The sequence below is a fragment of the Zea mays genome, chromosome 2 (assembly GCF_902167145.1).
Source record: "Zea mays cultivar B73 chromosome 2, Zm-B73-REFERENCE-NAM-5.0, whole genome shotgun sequence".
Lineage (NCBI taxonomy): Eukaryota > Viridiplantae > Streptophyta > Magnoliopsida > Poales > Poaceae > Zea > Zea mays.
Genome location: NC_050097.1, coordinates 40,576,076 through 40,591,804, shown reverse-complemented (window position 1 = coordinate 40,591,804; position 15,729 = coordinate 40,576,076). Strand labels below are relative to the sequence as shown.

Sequence of the window (15,729 nt, the reverse complement as noted above, 5' to 3'; positions counted from 1 at the left end):
AGACGCTACCTAGCAAGGTGGCACAAGTTGAGGCGGCAGGGCTAAATGATGAAGAGATGGCCCTCATCATCAAGCGCTTCAAGACGACGCTTAAGGAACGCAAAGGACAGTCTTACAAAAACAAGACGAAGGGGAAACGCTCATGCTTCAAATGTGGTAAGGTTGGTCATTTTATCGCTAACTGTCCCGAAAATGATAGTGACCAGGAACAAGGGAACAAGAGGGAAAAGAAGAAAGCTTACAAGAAGGCTAAGGGCGAGGCACACCTTGGCAAGGAGTGGGACTCGGATTGTTCATCGTCCGACTCCGACAACGAAGGACTCGCCGCCACCGCCTTCAACAAATCGGTCCTCTTCCCCAACGAGCGTCATACATGCCTCATGGCGAGAGAGAAGAAGGTATGTACTCGAAATACTACTTATGCTTCTTCAAGTGAGGACGAGTCTAGTGATGATGATGAAATAGATTATACATATTTATTCAAGGGCCTAGATAGAACCAAGGTTGATAAAATTAATGAATTAATTGATGCCTTGAATGATAAGAATAGGTTATTAGAAAAGCAAGAGGATTTGTTGTATGAAGAACATGATAAATTTGTAGAGGCACAAAAATCTCATGCTTTAGAAGTTAAAAGGAATGAAATGCTTTCTTGTGAACTATCCACTTACCATGAGACAATTTCTAGCTTAAGGAGCATAAATGATAATTTGAATGCTAAGTTAGAAATAGCTAGTAAATCAACATCCTGTGTAGAAAATGTTGTAACTTGCACTAGGTGTAAAGATTTTGATATTGATGCTTATAGCAAACACCTAGCTTCAATTTCTAAATTAAATGATGAAGTGGCTAGTCTCAATGCCCAACTTAAGACTAACAAAAGTGAATTTGATAAGCTAAAATTTGCAAGGGATGCCTATACAATTGGTAGACACCCCTCAATTAAGGATGGACTTGGCTTCAAAAGGGAAGCCAAGAACTTGACATGTCATAAGGCTCCCATCCCTATCAAGGAGAAAGGGAAGGCCCCTATGGCAAATAGTATTCAAAAGAACCATGCTTTCTTATACAATGATAGGAAATATTCTAGGAGTGTTCATTGCAATAATGTTGTTTCACATGCTTAAGATATGACTGCTTCTAGTTCCCATGTTGTGCATGATAGAGATATGCCTAGGAAAAATATTCATCATGTGCCTAGAAAGAATATTGTTCATGTTCCTAGGAAAGTTATGAATGAACCTTCTACAATATATCATGCTTTAAATGCTTCCTTTGCTATTTGTAGAAAGGATAGGAAGATAGTTGCTAGAAAATTAGGGGCAAAATGCAAGGGAGACAAAACTTGCATATGGGTCCCTAAGGATATTTGTACTAACCTTGTAGGACCCAACATGAGTTGGGTACCTAAGACCCAAGCCTAAATTTGCCTTGCAGGTTTATGCATCCGGGGGCTCTAGCTGGATTATCGATAGCGGATGCACAAACCACATGACGGGGGAAAAGAGGATGTTCTCTTCCTACGTCAAGAACAAGGATCCCCAAGATTCAATAATATTCGGTGATGGGAACCAAGGCAAGGTGAAAGGGTTACACAAAATTGCAATCTCAAATGAGCACTTTATTTCTAATGTATTCCTAGTAGATTCGCTTGGGTATAATTTGTTATCTGTGAGTCAACTTTGCAATATGGGATATAATTGTCTATTCACTAATGTAGATGTGTCTGTCTTTATAAGAAGTGATGGTTCATTAGCTTTTAAGGGTGTATTAGACGGCAAACTCTATTTAGTTGATTTTGCAAAAGAGGAGGCCGGTCTAGATGCATGCTTAATTGCTAAGACTAGCATGGGCTGGCTGTGGCATCGCCGCTTAGCACATGTAGGGATGAAGAACCTTCACAAGCTTCTAAAGGGAGAACACATGATAGGTCTAACTAATGTTACCTTCGAAAAAGATAGACCTTGTGCAGCTTGTCAAGCAGGTAAACAAGTGGGAGGAGCGCATCACAGCAAAAATGTGATGACCACATCAAGACCTCTAGAGCTGCTACATATGGACCTCTTCGGACCCGTCGCCTATCTAAGCATAGGAGGAAGTAAGTATGGTCTAGTTATTGTTGATGACTTTTCCCGCTTCACTTGGGTATTCTTTTTGCAGGATAAATCTGAAACCCAAGGGACCCTCAAGCGCTTCCTAAGGAGAGCTCAAAACGAGTTTGAGCTCAAGGTGAAGAAGATAAGGAGCAACAATGGGCCCGAGTTCAAGAACCTTCAAGTGGGGGAGTACCTTGAGGAGGAAGGGATCAAGCACGAGTTCTCCGCTCCCTACGCACCACAGCAAAATGGTGTGGTAGAGAGGAAGAACATGACGCTTATAGACATGGCGAGGACGATGCTTGGAGAGTTCAAGACCCCCGAGCGCTTTTGGTCGGAAGCCGTGAACACAGCTTGCCACGCCATCAACAGGGTCTACCTTCATCACCTCCTCAAGAAGACGTCATATGAGCTACTAACCGGTAACAAACCCAATGTTTCCTATTTCCGAGTTTTTGGGAGTAAATGCTACATTCTAGTGAAGAAGGGTAGGAATTCTAAATTTGCTCCCAAAGCTGTAGAAGGGTTTTTGTTAGGTTATGATTCAAATACAAAGGCGTATAGGGTCTTCAACAAATCATCGGGTTTGGTTGAAGTCTCTAGCGACGTTGTATTTGATGAGACTAATGGCTCTCCAAGAGAGCAAGTTGTTGATCTTGATGATGTAGATGAAGAAGACGTTCCAACGGCCGCAATGCGCACCATGGCGATTGGAGATGTGAGGCCAATGGAACAAAAGGAGCAAGATCAACCTTCTTCCTCAACAATGGTGCATCCCCCAACTCAAGAAGATGAACAGGTTCATCAAGAGGAGGCGTGTGATCAAGGGGGAGCACAAGATGATCAAGTAATGGAGGAAGAAGCACAACCGGCACCTCCAAGTCAAGTCCGAGCGATGATTCAAAGGGATCATCCCGTCGACCAAATTTTGGGTGACATTAGCAAGGGAGTAACTACTCGATCTCGATTAGTTAATTTTTGTGAGCATTACTCCTTTGTCTCTTCTATTGAGCCTTTCAGGGTAGAGGAGGCATTGCTAGATCCGGACTGGGTGTTGGCCATGCAAGAGGAGCTCAATAACTTCAAGAGAAATGAAGTTTGGACACTGGTGCCTTGTCCCAAGCAAAATGTTGTGGGAACCAAGTGGGTATTCCGCAACAAACAAGACGAGCACGGGGTGGTGACAAGAAACAAGGCACGACTTGTGGCAAAAGGTTATGCCCAAGTCGCAGGTTTGGACTTTGAGGAGACTTTTGCTCCTGTGGCTAGGCTAGAGTCCATTCGTATTTTGCTAGCATATGCCGCTCACCATTCTTTCAGGTTGTTCCAAATGGATGTGAAGAGTGCTTTCCTCAACGGGCCAATCAAGGAGGAGGTGTACGTGGAGCAACCCCCTAGCTTCGAGGATGAACGGTACCCCGACCACGTGTGTAAGCTCTCTAAGGCGCTCTATGGACTTAAGCAAGCCCCAAGAGCATGGTATGAATGCCTTAGAGACTTTTTAATTGCTAATGCATTCAAGGTCGGGAAAGCCGATCCAACTCTTTTCACTAAGACTTGCGATGGTGATCTGTTTGTGTGCCAAATTTATGTCGATGACATAATATTTGGTTCTACTAACCAAAAGTCTTGTGAAGAGTTTAGCAGGGTGATGACTCAAAAGTTTGAGATGTCGATGATGGGCGAGTTAAGCTACTTCCTTGGGTTCCAAGTGAGGCAACTCAAGGATGGGACCTTCATCTCCCAAACAAAGTACACGCAAGACTTGATCAAGCGTTTTGGGATGAAGGATGCCAAGCCCGCAAAGACTCCAATGGGAACCGACGGACACACCGATCTCAACAAAGGAGGTAAGTCCGTTGATCAAAAAGCATATCGGTCTATGATAGGGTCTTTACTTTATTTATGTGCTAGTAGACCGGATATTATGCTTAGTGTATGCATGTGTGCTAGATTTCAATCTGATCCAAGGGAGTGTCACTTAGTGGCTGTGAAGCGAATTCTTAGATATTTAGTCGCTACGCCTTGTTTCGGGATCTGGTATCCAAAGGGGTCTACCTTTGACTTAATTGGATATTCAGACTCCGACTATGCTGGATGTAAGGTTGATAGCAAGAGTACATCGGGGACGTGCCAATTCTTAGGAAGGTCCCTGGTGTCATGGAGTTCTAAGAAACAAACTTCTGTTGCCCTATCCACAGCTGAGGCCGAGTACGTTGCCGCAGGACAGTGTTGCGCGCAACTACTTTGGATGAGGCAAACCCTCAGGGACTTTGGCTACAATCTGAGCAAAGTCCCACTCCTATGTGATAATGAGAGTGCTATCCGCATGGCGGATAATCCTGTTGACCACAGCCACACAAAGCACATAGACATCCGGCATCACTTTTTGAGAGACCACCAGCAAAAGGGAGATATCGAAGTGTTTCATGTTAGCTCCGAGAACCAGCTAGCCGATATCTTTACCAAGCCTTTAGATGAGCAGACCTTTTACAAGTTGCGTAGTGAGCTAAATGTCTTAGATTCACGGAACTTGGATTGATTTATAGCATACATGGGTTTATGCCTTGATTATGTTCCTTAATACATATTGTTGTTTATTTATGGTGCTCAAGTTGTACAAGCACTCCCCGGACCTCACAAGTCCATTTGTAAGTGATGCACAAATTTAGGGGGAGATGTGCTACAACTTGACCCTTTGAGACTAACTGTGTGCTTGAGTTTGCTTAATTTAGTCTCAAAGGAGGTTTGAAAGGGAAAAGGTGGACTTGGACCATGCAAGACTTCCACTGCACTCCGATGAAAGAGTAACTTTTCCAAGTTCATCTTTGTACTCTTATTGCCTTTTTACTCTTAGTTGAAGATTTTAGTGAGGCAATGGGGTTTAAGGGCCAAGATTGATCCCGTTTTGGTGCTTGATGCCAAAGGGGGAGAAAATAAGGCCAAAGCAATAAATGGATCAGCTGCCACTTGAGAAATCTTGAAAATAGTAGAATAGAGATCTTGAAAATAGTAGAATAGAGCTTTTTGATTTGTCAAAACTCTCTTGTTGTCTCTTTTGTCAAAAGTTGGCCTCTAGTGGGGAAAATGGTTGATTATGGGAAAAAGGGGGATTTTTTGAAATCTTTGATCAATTTCTATTGGAACAACCCTCTTTATGTCTCTACAGGTGTGTTTGACTTAGAGATAGGAATTTGAGGTTGATTTGAAAAAACAAAACCAAGTGGTGGCAAAGAATGATCCAAATATGCCAAATTTGAATCAAAACAATTTTGAGTTCTCATTTGTATTGATGTTGCACTTCTTTTAGTTGCTTTTTATTGTGTTGGCATAAATCACCAAAAAGGGGGAGATTGAAAGGGAAATGTGCCCTTGGGCCATTTCTAAGTATTTTGGTGATTGAGTGCCAGCACAAGTGCTTAAGTGTTAATCCATGCAAAGTGGTGGACAAAGTGCAAATCAAGTCAAAAGGTATGTTTCTAGACTTAGTACATTGTTTTATGGACTAATGTATTGTGTCTAAGTGCTGGAAACAGGAGAAATCAAACTGGAAAAGAGATGGCTTTGTTCAGCCAAAGTCTGCTCAGTCTGGGTGCACCGGACTGTCCGGTGGTGCACCGGACAGTGTCCGGTGCGCCAGGCTGGCTCTGGCGAACTAGCTGCTCTCGGGACTTTATCAGCGGCGTACGGCTAAAATTCACCGGACTGTCCGGTGGTGCACCGGACTGTCCGTGAGCCAACAGTCGGCCGGGCCAACGGTCGGCCGCGGAATCCGCGCGCGACGCGTGGCAAGAGCCAACGGTCGGGAGGAGCATCGGACTGTCCGGTGTGCACCGGACAGTGTCTGGTGCGCTAACGGCTAGGAATCTGCAACGGTCGGCTTCGCCAAATAAGGAAGGAGATCCGCACCGGACAGTGTCCGGTGGTGCACCGGACTGTCCGGTGCGCCAGGCGACAGAAGGCAAGAATTGCCTTCCTGGAATGCACTCAACGGCTCCTAGCTGCCTTGGGGCTATAAAAGGGACCCCTAGGCGCATGGAGGAAAACACCAAGCATCCTTTGAGCATTGTTGATCAATCACACTCCATTCGTTGGGACGCCACAACGTGGAGTAGGCACCAAGTGTAAGGGCGAGAGGCTCCAAGTTGTGGAGATTCCTCGCGAACGAGATATAGAAAAGAAAAGCAAAACACCGTGGTATTCAAGTGGGTCTTTGGACCACTTGAGAGGGGTTGATTGCAACCCTCATCCGTTGGGACGCCACAACGTGGAGTAGGCAAGTGTTGGACTTGGCCGAACCACGGGATAAACCACTGTGTCTATCTGTGTTGATCTTCTTGTGGTTATTGTGTTTTGCTAAGACTCCTCTCTAGTCACTTGGCATTATTTGTGCTAACTCCTAATCTAGTTTTCTGAGTTAAATATCAAGTTTTTACAGGATCACCTATTCACCCCCCTCTAGGTGCTCTCAAGTCCACCAAGCAATCCAACGAGATCACCCCGTCGACACCATCCTCGGCGACATTCATAAGGGGGTAACCACTAGATCTCGTGTTGCACATTTTTGTGAGCATTACTCCTTTGTTTCCTCTATTGAGCCACACAGGGTAGAGGAAGCTCTACAAGATTCGGATTGGGTGGTGGCGATGCAAGAGGAGCTCAACAACTTCACTAGGAATGAGGTATGACATTTGGTTCCACGTCCTAATCAAAATATTGTAGGAACCAAGTGGGTCTTCCACAACAAGCAAGATGAGCATGGTGTGGTGACAAGGAACAAAGCCTGACTTGTGGCCAAGGGATATTCGCAAGTCGAAGGTTTGGATTTCGGTGAAACCTATGCACCTGTAGCTAGGCTTGAGTCAATTCGTATATTATTGGCCTATGCTACTTACCATGGCTTCAAGCTTTATCAAATGGACGTGAAGAGTGCTTTCCTCAATGGACCAATCAAGGAAGAGGTCTATGTTGAGCAACCTCCCGGCTTTGAAGATAGTGAGTACCCTAACCATGTTTACAAACTCTCTAAGGCGCTTTATGGGCTCAAGTAAGCCCCAAGAGCATGGTATGAATGCCTTAGAGATTTCCTTATCACTAATGGCTTCAAAGTCGGAAAGGCCGATCCTACTTTATTCACTAAAACTCTTGAAAATGACTTGTTCGTATGCCAAATTTATGTTGATGATATTATATTTGGGTCTACTAACGAGTCTACATGTGAAGAATTTAGTAGGATCATGACACAAAAGTTTGAGATGTCTATGATGGGGGAGTTGAAGTACTTCTTAGGATTTCAAGTGAAGCAACTCCAAGAGGGCACCTTCCTAAGCCAAACGAAGTATACTCAAGATATTCTAAACAAGTTTGGGATGAAGGATGCCAAACCCATCAAGACACCCATGAGAACCAATGGGCATCTCGACCTCGACATAGAAGGTAAGTCCGTGGATCAAAAGGTATACCAGTCGATGATAGGTTCTTTACTCTATTTATGTGCATCTCGACCGGATATTATGCTTTCCGTATGCATGTGTGCAAGATTCCAAGCCGACCCTAAGGAAGCTCACCTTACGGCCGTAAAACGAATCTTGAGATATTTAGTTTATACTCCTAAGTTTGGGCTTTGGTATCCTAAGGGATCCACTTTTGACTTACTTGGTTATTCGGATGCCGATTGGGCGGGGTGTAAAATCAATAGAAAGAGCACATCCGGGACTTGCCAGTTCTTGGGAAGATCCTTGGTGTCTTGGGCTTCAAAGAAGCAAAATTTCGTCGCTCTTTCTACCGCCGAAGCCGAGTACATTGCCGCAGGCCATTGTTGCGCGCAACTACTTTGGATGAGGCAAACCCTTAGGGACTATGGTTACAAATTAACCAAAGTTCCTCTTCTATGTGATAATGAGAGTGCAATCCGCATGGCGGATAATCCCGTTGAGCATAGCCGCACTAAACACATAGCCATTCGGTATCACTTTTTAAGGGATCACCAACAAAAAGGAGATATCGAAATTTCATATATTAACACTAAAGATCAATTAGCGGATATCTTTACCAAGCCACTTGATGAACAAACTTTTAACAAACTTAGGCATGAGCTAAATATTCTTGATTTTAGAAACTTCTTTTGTTGATTTGCACACATAGCTCATTCATATACCTTTGATCATGTCTCTTTAATATGCTATGACTAATGTGTTTTCAAGTCCATTTCAAACCAAGTCATAGGTGTATTGAAAGGGAATTGGAGACATCGGCGTAGGCAAAGGCTTCCACTCCGTAACTCATCCTTCGCCGTCACTCCGAGCAACTCTCCATCTTTGGGGGAGAGAGCATGAGTCCAAAGCAAAAGGACTCCGGCTTTGGTATAATCTTCACTCATATGTTTTATTTGCCAAAGGGGAGAAAATAGTTTAAAAGGGCTCTAATGATTCCGTTTTTGGCGATTTATGCCAAAGGGGGAGAGAGCATGAGCCCAAAGCAAAAGGACCGGACCGCACCACCACCGATTTTTTAAAAAAAAATTGGTTTTTCAATTGGTACTAATTTTAGAAAGAGTTTTTTAATTAATATGATTTTCAAATTAGTATCTCATTGTGTTCAAAAGGGGGAGAGAGTAGTATTTTCAAAATCAATATCTTAAAACCCTCTTGAACACTAAGAGGAGATCTCATTGAGGGGTAGTTTTGTTTAAGTCAAAGGAAAAGCATTTGAAACAGGGAGAGAAAATTTCAAATCTTAAAAATGCTTCACAAAATCTTATTCATTTACCTTTGACCATTTGCAAAAGGACTTTGAAAAGGATTTACAAAAGAATTTGCAAAAACAAAACATGTGGTGCAAGCGTGGTCCAAAATGTTAAAAATAGAAGAAACAATCCATGCATATCTTATAAGTATTCATATTGGCTCAATTCTAAGTAACCTTTGCACTTACATTATGCAAACTAGTTCAGTTATGCACTTCTACATTTGCTTTGGTTTGTGTTGGCATCAATCACCAAAAAGGGGGAGATTGAAAGGGAATTAGGCTTACACCTAATTCCTAAATTGATTTTGGTGGTTGAGTTGCCCAACACAAATAATTGGACTAACTAGTTTGCACTAGTCTATAAGTTTTACAGGTGCCAAAGGTTCACACTTAGCCAATAAAAAGACCAAGAAATGGGTTCAACCAAAAGAGCAAGGGATAACCGAAGGCAGCCCTGGTCTGGCGCACCGGACTGTCCGGTGTGCCACCGGACAGTGTCCGGTGCACCAGGGTACTCCAAGCCAAACTTCACACCTTCGGGAATTTTCAGAGGCGCTTTGCTATAATTCACTGGACATGTCCGGTGCACACCGGACAGTGTCTGGTGCTCCAAGGGAGAGCGGCTCTGAACTCGCCAGCTTCGGGAATCCGCTCCGCTATAATTCACCGGACATGTCCGGTGCACACCGGACTGTCCGGTGAGCCAGCGGAGCAACGGCTACTTCGCGCCAACGGTCGTCTGCAACGCATTTAATGCACGCCAGCGCGCGCAGAGGAGCAGGGCACGCGCGGGTGGCACACCGGACAGCGTACAGTGCTTGTCCGGTGCACCACCGGACAGCCAGGCGGGCCCACTTGTCAGAGCTCCAACGGTCGGAACCCAACGGCCTGGTGACGTGGCTGGCGCACCGGACAGTGTCCGGTGGCGCACCGGACTGTCCGGTGCGCCATGCGACAGCAGCCTCCACCAAACGACTAGTTTGGTGGTTGGGGTTATAAATACCCCCAACCACCCCACATTCAAGTCATCCAAGTTTTCACACTTCCAACCACTTACAAGAGCTAGGCATTCAATACAAGACACACCCAAGTGATCAAATCCTCTCCCAATTCCACAAAAGCTTTAGTGTTAAGTGAGAGTGATTTGTTGTGTTCTTTTGAGCTCTTGCGCTTGGATTGCTTTCTTTCTCATTCTTTTCTTGTGATCAATACTCACTTGTAACCAAAGCAAGAGACACCAATTGTGTGGTAGTCCTTGCGGGGAAGTTTTGTTCTCGGTTGATTTGAGAAGAGAAAGCTCACTCGGTCCGAGGGACCGTTTGAGAGAGGGAAGGGGTTGAAAAAGACCCGGCCTTTGTGGCCTCCTCAACGGGGAGTAGGTTTGCGAGAACCGAACCTCGATAAAACAAATCCGCGTGTCACACTTCTTATTCGCTTGCGATTTGTTTTGCACCCTCTCTCGTGGACTCGATTATATTTCTAACGCTAACCCGGCTTATAGTTGTGATTAACTTTGTAAATTTCAGTTTCGCCCTATTCACCCCCCCCTCTAGGCGACTTTCACCAGCCGGTCGTACCGCGCCGCCGACCGCCCGCTCGGGTTGCCGAGCACCAGCGTGAACTGGAACGACGCGGCCAGCGCGGTGGCCGGCGCCTGGCCCGTGCCCGCACCCGCGGCGACGTTGGCAGTGGCGTTGTACAGCGCCAGCACGGCGACCGAGGTGACGGCGAAGGTGGGGTAGGATGGGCGGTCAGGAGCAGGACGATGTCAGCATGGTGATCCCCGCGGCCAGGAGCAGGACGAGGTGTCCGCCCGCTCGGGAAGCGCTGGCGGCGTTCTTGGCGCGGGGGCTGGCGTCGGCTGGCTGGGGCAGGGCGCGGGTGGCCGGGGTCGCTGGCGGCGTCGGGTCTTCCTGGGCGCAGGGATGGCGCGGTCACGGTAGAGAGAAGAGAGAGGGAAGAGAAGGGAGGAGAGAGAGAGGCCAGGTGGGAGAAGCAGGTGGCGGCGGCCAGAGGAAGGAGGCGCGCGCGGCTAGGTTAGGGAGGCGGTGGCTGCTTGTTGGGCCTTGGGCCGTTAGTTAGGTTAGGTTTTAGTTTTTTTCTTCTTTTTTTTCTATTTTCTTTTTCTAAATTTGAAATATATTTTTAAATAACCCTAAAATTCATAATGATGAAACCAAAATTATTTATAAATAAAAAAAGTTATTTTTGGACTAGTACTTATTATATTATTTATTTGGATTTTTACTTAACAAGAAATGCTATTCGATATCCAAAATCAATTAAGAGAAATAAAAATCATTGAGTAGTTAAATCATTTAGTAGTTAAAACAGTCACATGTCAATCAATAGCGACCAACCGTCGGATGTCCACCTGTCTCTATAGCGACCAACCTTGAGTAGTTAAATTTCTAGACTTTTAGCGACCAATGGCCCGTCGCTACAAATGCATTTAGCGACCAACTGTCGGTACATAATTTTTAGCGACCAACCGTATGTCCCTAATAAGGGTCGCTAAAGATCAACCGTCGTATAGTGTATATTTTAGAGTTATTTGAAACTTTTATGGATTGTATTTATAAATTTTTTTACCAATTATCACTTTTATACATATATTCATAATTTGCATGATAACCTAAAAGGACCAAGAGGACACCAATTATGTTGACTATACCAAGTAGTAGGACTACAATTAGAATGCAAGCGTCATGTCATTATACACATCTTGATTCTATAGTCATATGCTACTAGACTTAATATTGCTTTATTTAAATACATGATAATACTTTTATTGCCGTATTTCATTGTCTTATATTTATTGTGACCTTCTGCCTTATATTAAAATGTCTTATAAATTGTTATTTATATTATGATGGGTCAAATTATATGGCTAGTTCTATGCTCTATAGTATGATGTGTGGTATTGTTTTATGGTTTTTGATGGTTATAACTGTTATAACCGGGTTTTCAATCGGATAGCTTTGTTTTATAAGGTATTGTGTTATGACTTTCTAATTATATGAATGCACTTATATTTGTGGGATATTTCTTTAATACTCTGTGAGATATTCTTTAACATTTCATAAATTTGTGTATATTCATATATTATTACTATTTTTATATGGATGTATGATTTATGTGCATTTTTGAAGTCAATTGAGGCTACATATTAAAGCTGTCCGGCTAGTTAATAGAACTGTTTGGGCTGCGGCTGCTGGTACCGTTTGTTTTGCAGTTGCTGCAGTGCTTTTAGCTGAGAAGCTGTTCAGCTGGTACCGTGTTTTTAGCTACAATAAGCCAGCCAAGCCCCGCCACGATTTTTACCGACCGTATGTCAGATTTCGACCGTAATTGGGGTATTTTTTACTGAGCTTTCGCTTGATGTCGTTATGGTCTTCGAAGTTATCATTTTCATTTTTGATTCCGAAAAAAAATATAAAAACGGAAATAATTTTAGTGTAAAACTGGGCGCATATCCGAGGGTGGGCCTATGCTTGTTCTTCCGTTCGGCGAGCCTACACATGTATGGGCCCGATGGGCGCCCTCGGCCGCAGCCCATGAGCCCCACAGCGCGTGCTGCCGCTGCCACTTTTGCACGCGTTTCCCACAGTCAACACAGCCCAGACGAGGTAGATCGCATACGCGCGCCGGCGCGTATCCCACTTGTCTTCGTCTTGGGGAAATTGGCAAACTCTTTCCATATAGGAGTAAGAAACCTCTCAGTAAGCTGCAAACAGTCAGTCACCCGATTTGCCAATCCAACCCAATTTATGCACAGACCTGCAGTAATTTTTTTAACAGAACACGCGTAGTTTCAGACGTCATTCACCACAGCCTACACTGCATCAGTGTAACGAAACTATACTACCTACTGGCTACAGCTACAGTAAGACAGCAGGACACGCGTTAAGGCATCGCAACCCCGGCGAGCTAATTTACAGGCAGAAGAGAGCACCAGCTGACGGCATCATGTCGGCACAGCCTCGTCAAATGGGGCCGAGACCCGCGCGAAGAACACCTTCAGGGACAGGCATAGCATTACCAGCTGGACGAGGCCAAAGAGGGACGCTCTGAAGGTCCTGCTCTGCATCTTCAGGACCTCGGTCGTCCGGTTGAGCTCCTTCTCCCGGACCTCCAGCTTGTCTACCTGCTCTTTCAGCATCACGATCTTGCTCTCCGTCTCTCGTAGCTTGAGCAGCATTCTGGTCTTGTCCCCGGCAGACAGCGCCCTGTGCTCCTCCAAGGCCACCCGGTCCTCCGCTCGGACCTGCCAATTCTGGCTCGCTTTCAACATCAACAGACACTGAATTTCAGCCTCTAGTTTCTCCTGGAGATGGCGCTCCAGCTCTGTCTCCAATTGGTCGATGCTAGCTGCTGCCTCCTCCAACTCCTCCTCCAGCGCTGCCCTGTCTGCAGTACCGATGAGTATTTGAAGCTTGGAAAGCATCAGGTCTTTCTCTCTGATGGTGTTTGATGCTTCTTTCACTTTCTGTTCAAGATGTTCCATCTTCTCACTCAGTTCCAACACATCAGCCTCACTATACGGCAAAAGGATCACATCTTGGTCTTTGTTACCGGAAGTGGATTCCTCCGCCTCAAGTTCTTTGCCAAGTTCTGATAATTTTCGTATCTCTAAGCAGCACACACAAAAAAAGAGGTGGTTAATACAAACATAAACTAGAGCTCAAAGACTAAACAATTTTTAAATAACCACACCAATCAAGCGATATGTTTCAAGAATATTTCACTAATAACTGGGATGACACAGCTTTGTTATAACCAAGAACCACTATAGTTTGGTGATCCGTTAGAACTAGAACTAGCCAAAAGCATCAAAATACTCCAGAAGTGCACACCTGTCCCTTATCTTATATTGTGAATCAACCAATGATTATTTTTTCTTTTATTTTCAAAATGATGTGAGAGCAAATTTTGTTACTGATGTGGAAAGCATGCTTCATAATACCAGGAAGGATCGTTGTCTGTGTCTATGGAATGAAAGAAAAATAGTAAATGCAAGGCAGGGAGCTCTATAGTCATGAGCTTTTGTGTATTTTGACAAATGCAGCACTGAACAAGACACAATTACTCGTTCTTTAGAAGGGGGAGGTGTGAGCAAACTATCGTCACATATAACCGGACAAAACAACCTGATATAACTGGACAAAACAACATGTTTAGTAAATAATGCATGGCGCATGACCAAAGCAAGCATGGACATGTTTGAAGAAAAGCAAGACTTAAAAAGAAAGGTGTGGTCTGGAAAAGTTACTTCAGCCAGCAAAGCTGTAACTCCATGAAATTCCAAGTTTCCATGTACCATAAAAACACTGTACATATACTGTGTTCCTTAAGCAAAAGTATTAAACAAGTCATGACACATTTCGAACATGGTTGAAAATTACATAGTGTAAGAAGGTACACAAGCAATTTTTTGTTTTTTTTTTTTAAAGTGCATGAGAAACATGAATAAGGTTAAGATCTTTTTTTTTACCATTTTCGAGGATTTGCTGTGTCGTATGAAGTGAGGAAACCGATTCAGCAAAAGGATCACCATTTCTATCTTGGTTCACCCAGCTCCATTCATTCTCATCATTTTGCTCTTCGCTACTTATTATCATTTCCTCACCAACGTCACTGTCCCTTTTGTATGCTGACTGGACCTCCTCGCTTTGGCGGTCCTCACTCCTATCCCCATCATAGTTCATCGACATTGTCCTACACCTGTAGTTGCTGAAAGCATCACCTGCGCGCATCAGATGCTATCAAGTAAGGTTCAGCGAAGGAAGCGTGTCCCCTGTCCCTAATAGCCCTTCAGTGTGCCTTGCGCCCTTTTCCTGCAAAGCCAAAAAATCCTTCACCCTAAACCCTTTTCCCTATTACAATCTCCAGCGGTCTTCAGCCCTATTACACCTAGCGAATAGCCAGCCAGCCCATCGCTAGCACCAAAAAAAAATTGATGTTGAACTGCAGCGGGTTGTCAGGAGGTTGCCTCCTTACTCTTTCTCCACCTCCTTAATCTGCACCGCTTCCTTGGTGGCGTCTCTACAAACAACTTATCTAGTGGTCCTAATGCCTTTAGGGGAGAGGGAGAGCTATCGACCACTGCCTTTCATCGAAAGGCAACTTTGGAGGGGAAAGCACAGGATTCTCTGTCCTAATGCCAATACCAAAAGTTGAAGTTGGTGTTGTAATGTTGTTGAGGCGCAAATCAGCTAACGTATTTGACTATCTGCATCTCCAAATTGAGGTTACCTTGCCCTGATTCGGATCAGAATCATGAGGCGGCTCTGGAGGATACTGGTCTAAATTTTCTGCCCTAGTTGTAAACTCCAATTTAGGCATGCTAATTTCACCTCTATCTCTCTTTTTTTTTTTGTGTGTCTAAATCCTATGTGCTGAAATGAAAGACAAGGAAGCCCGATTGTGAATGTGGCTGAAGCTCCTGAAATCCAGCTCCCAGGGTTGGGTTCTGTGTTTCATCACACTCCTCCATCAAATGAACAATCCTCGTAAGCAGCCAGCAAAACACAGAATTCCACGAAACTATATATACTACACTACGAGACGTCGCCCTCGGTCACAACAAACCAGAAATTTCACGGGAAATTCCGAAATAAACCGGACCAACCTAGAGCGGCGGAGAAACCACACGCACCTGACGCGACGGAAGTTCCTGGGATTGGGACGCCGGGAGGCTAGCGGGGTGCGACCGTGCGAGAGGAGACAGCAAGAGCCGGTGGGGGGCGGGGGCGGGGCCGCCTGGAACGCAGGGAATATAGTATATGCAGCCCCGTAAGGATTTCCGTGAAGCAGCGGATAAACTGTGCGGCACGGAAGAGGGGAGGTTGAGGAAAGCACGAAACGAAGCCGGGGAAGAAAAGGA

General features: G+C 44.7%; 1 protein-coding gene across 1 annotated transcript; it reads right to left on the bottom strand.

Moving 5' to 3' along the window:
• Positions 1 to 12,595: 12,595 nt before the first annotated feature.
• On the bottom strand, positions 12,596 to 15,729 carry LOC100193088 (WPP domain-interacting protein 2). Its single transcript, NM_001138251.1, has 3 exons — positions 15,502 to 15,729; positions 14,338 to 14,589; positions 12,596 to 13,475 (listed from the first exon to the last, which is right to left on the bottom strand). The coding sequence occupies exons 2-3, from the start codon at positions 14,555 to 14,557 to the stop codon at positions 12,811 to 12,813; spliced, it is 885 nt and encodes a 294-aa protein (NP_001131723.1). The 5' UTR covers positions 14,558 to 14,589; positions 15,502 to 15,729; the 3' UTR covers positions 12,596 to 12,810.

Bases quoted from the DNA above. Each gene is read 5' to 3' on its own strand.
- LOC100193088 (NM_001138251.1), bottom strand. From the start codon at position 14,557: ATGTCGATGAACTATGATGGGGATAGGAGTGAGGACCGCCAAAGCGAG. The intron at 13,476-14,337 runs GTAAAAAAAAAG...TGTGCTGCTTAG, and splicing joins ACAGCAAATCCTCGAAAATG to AGATACGAAAATTATCAGAA.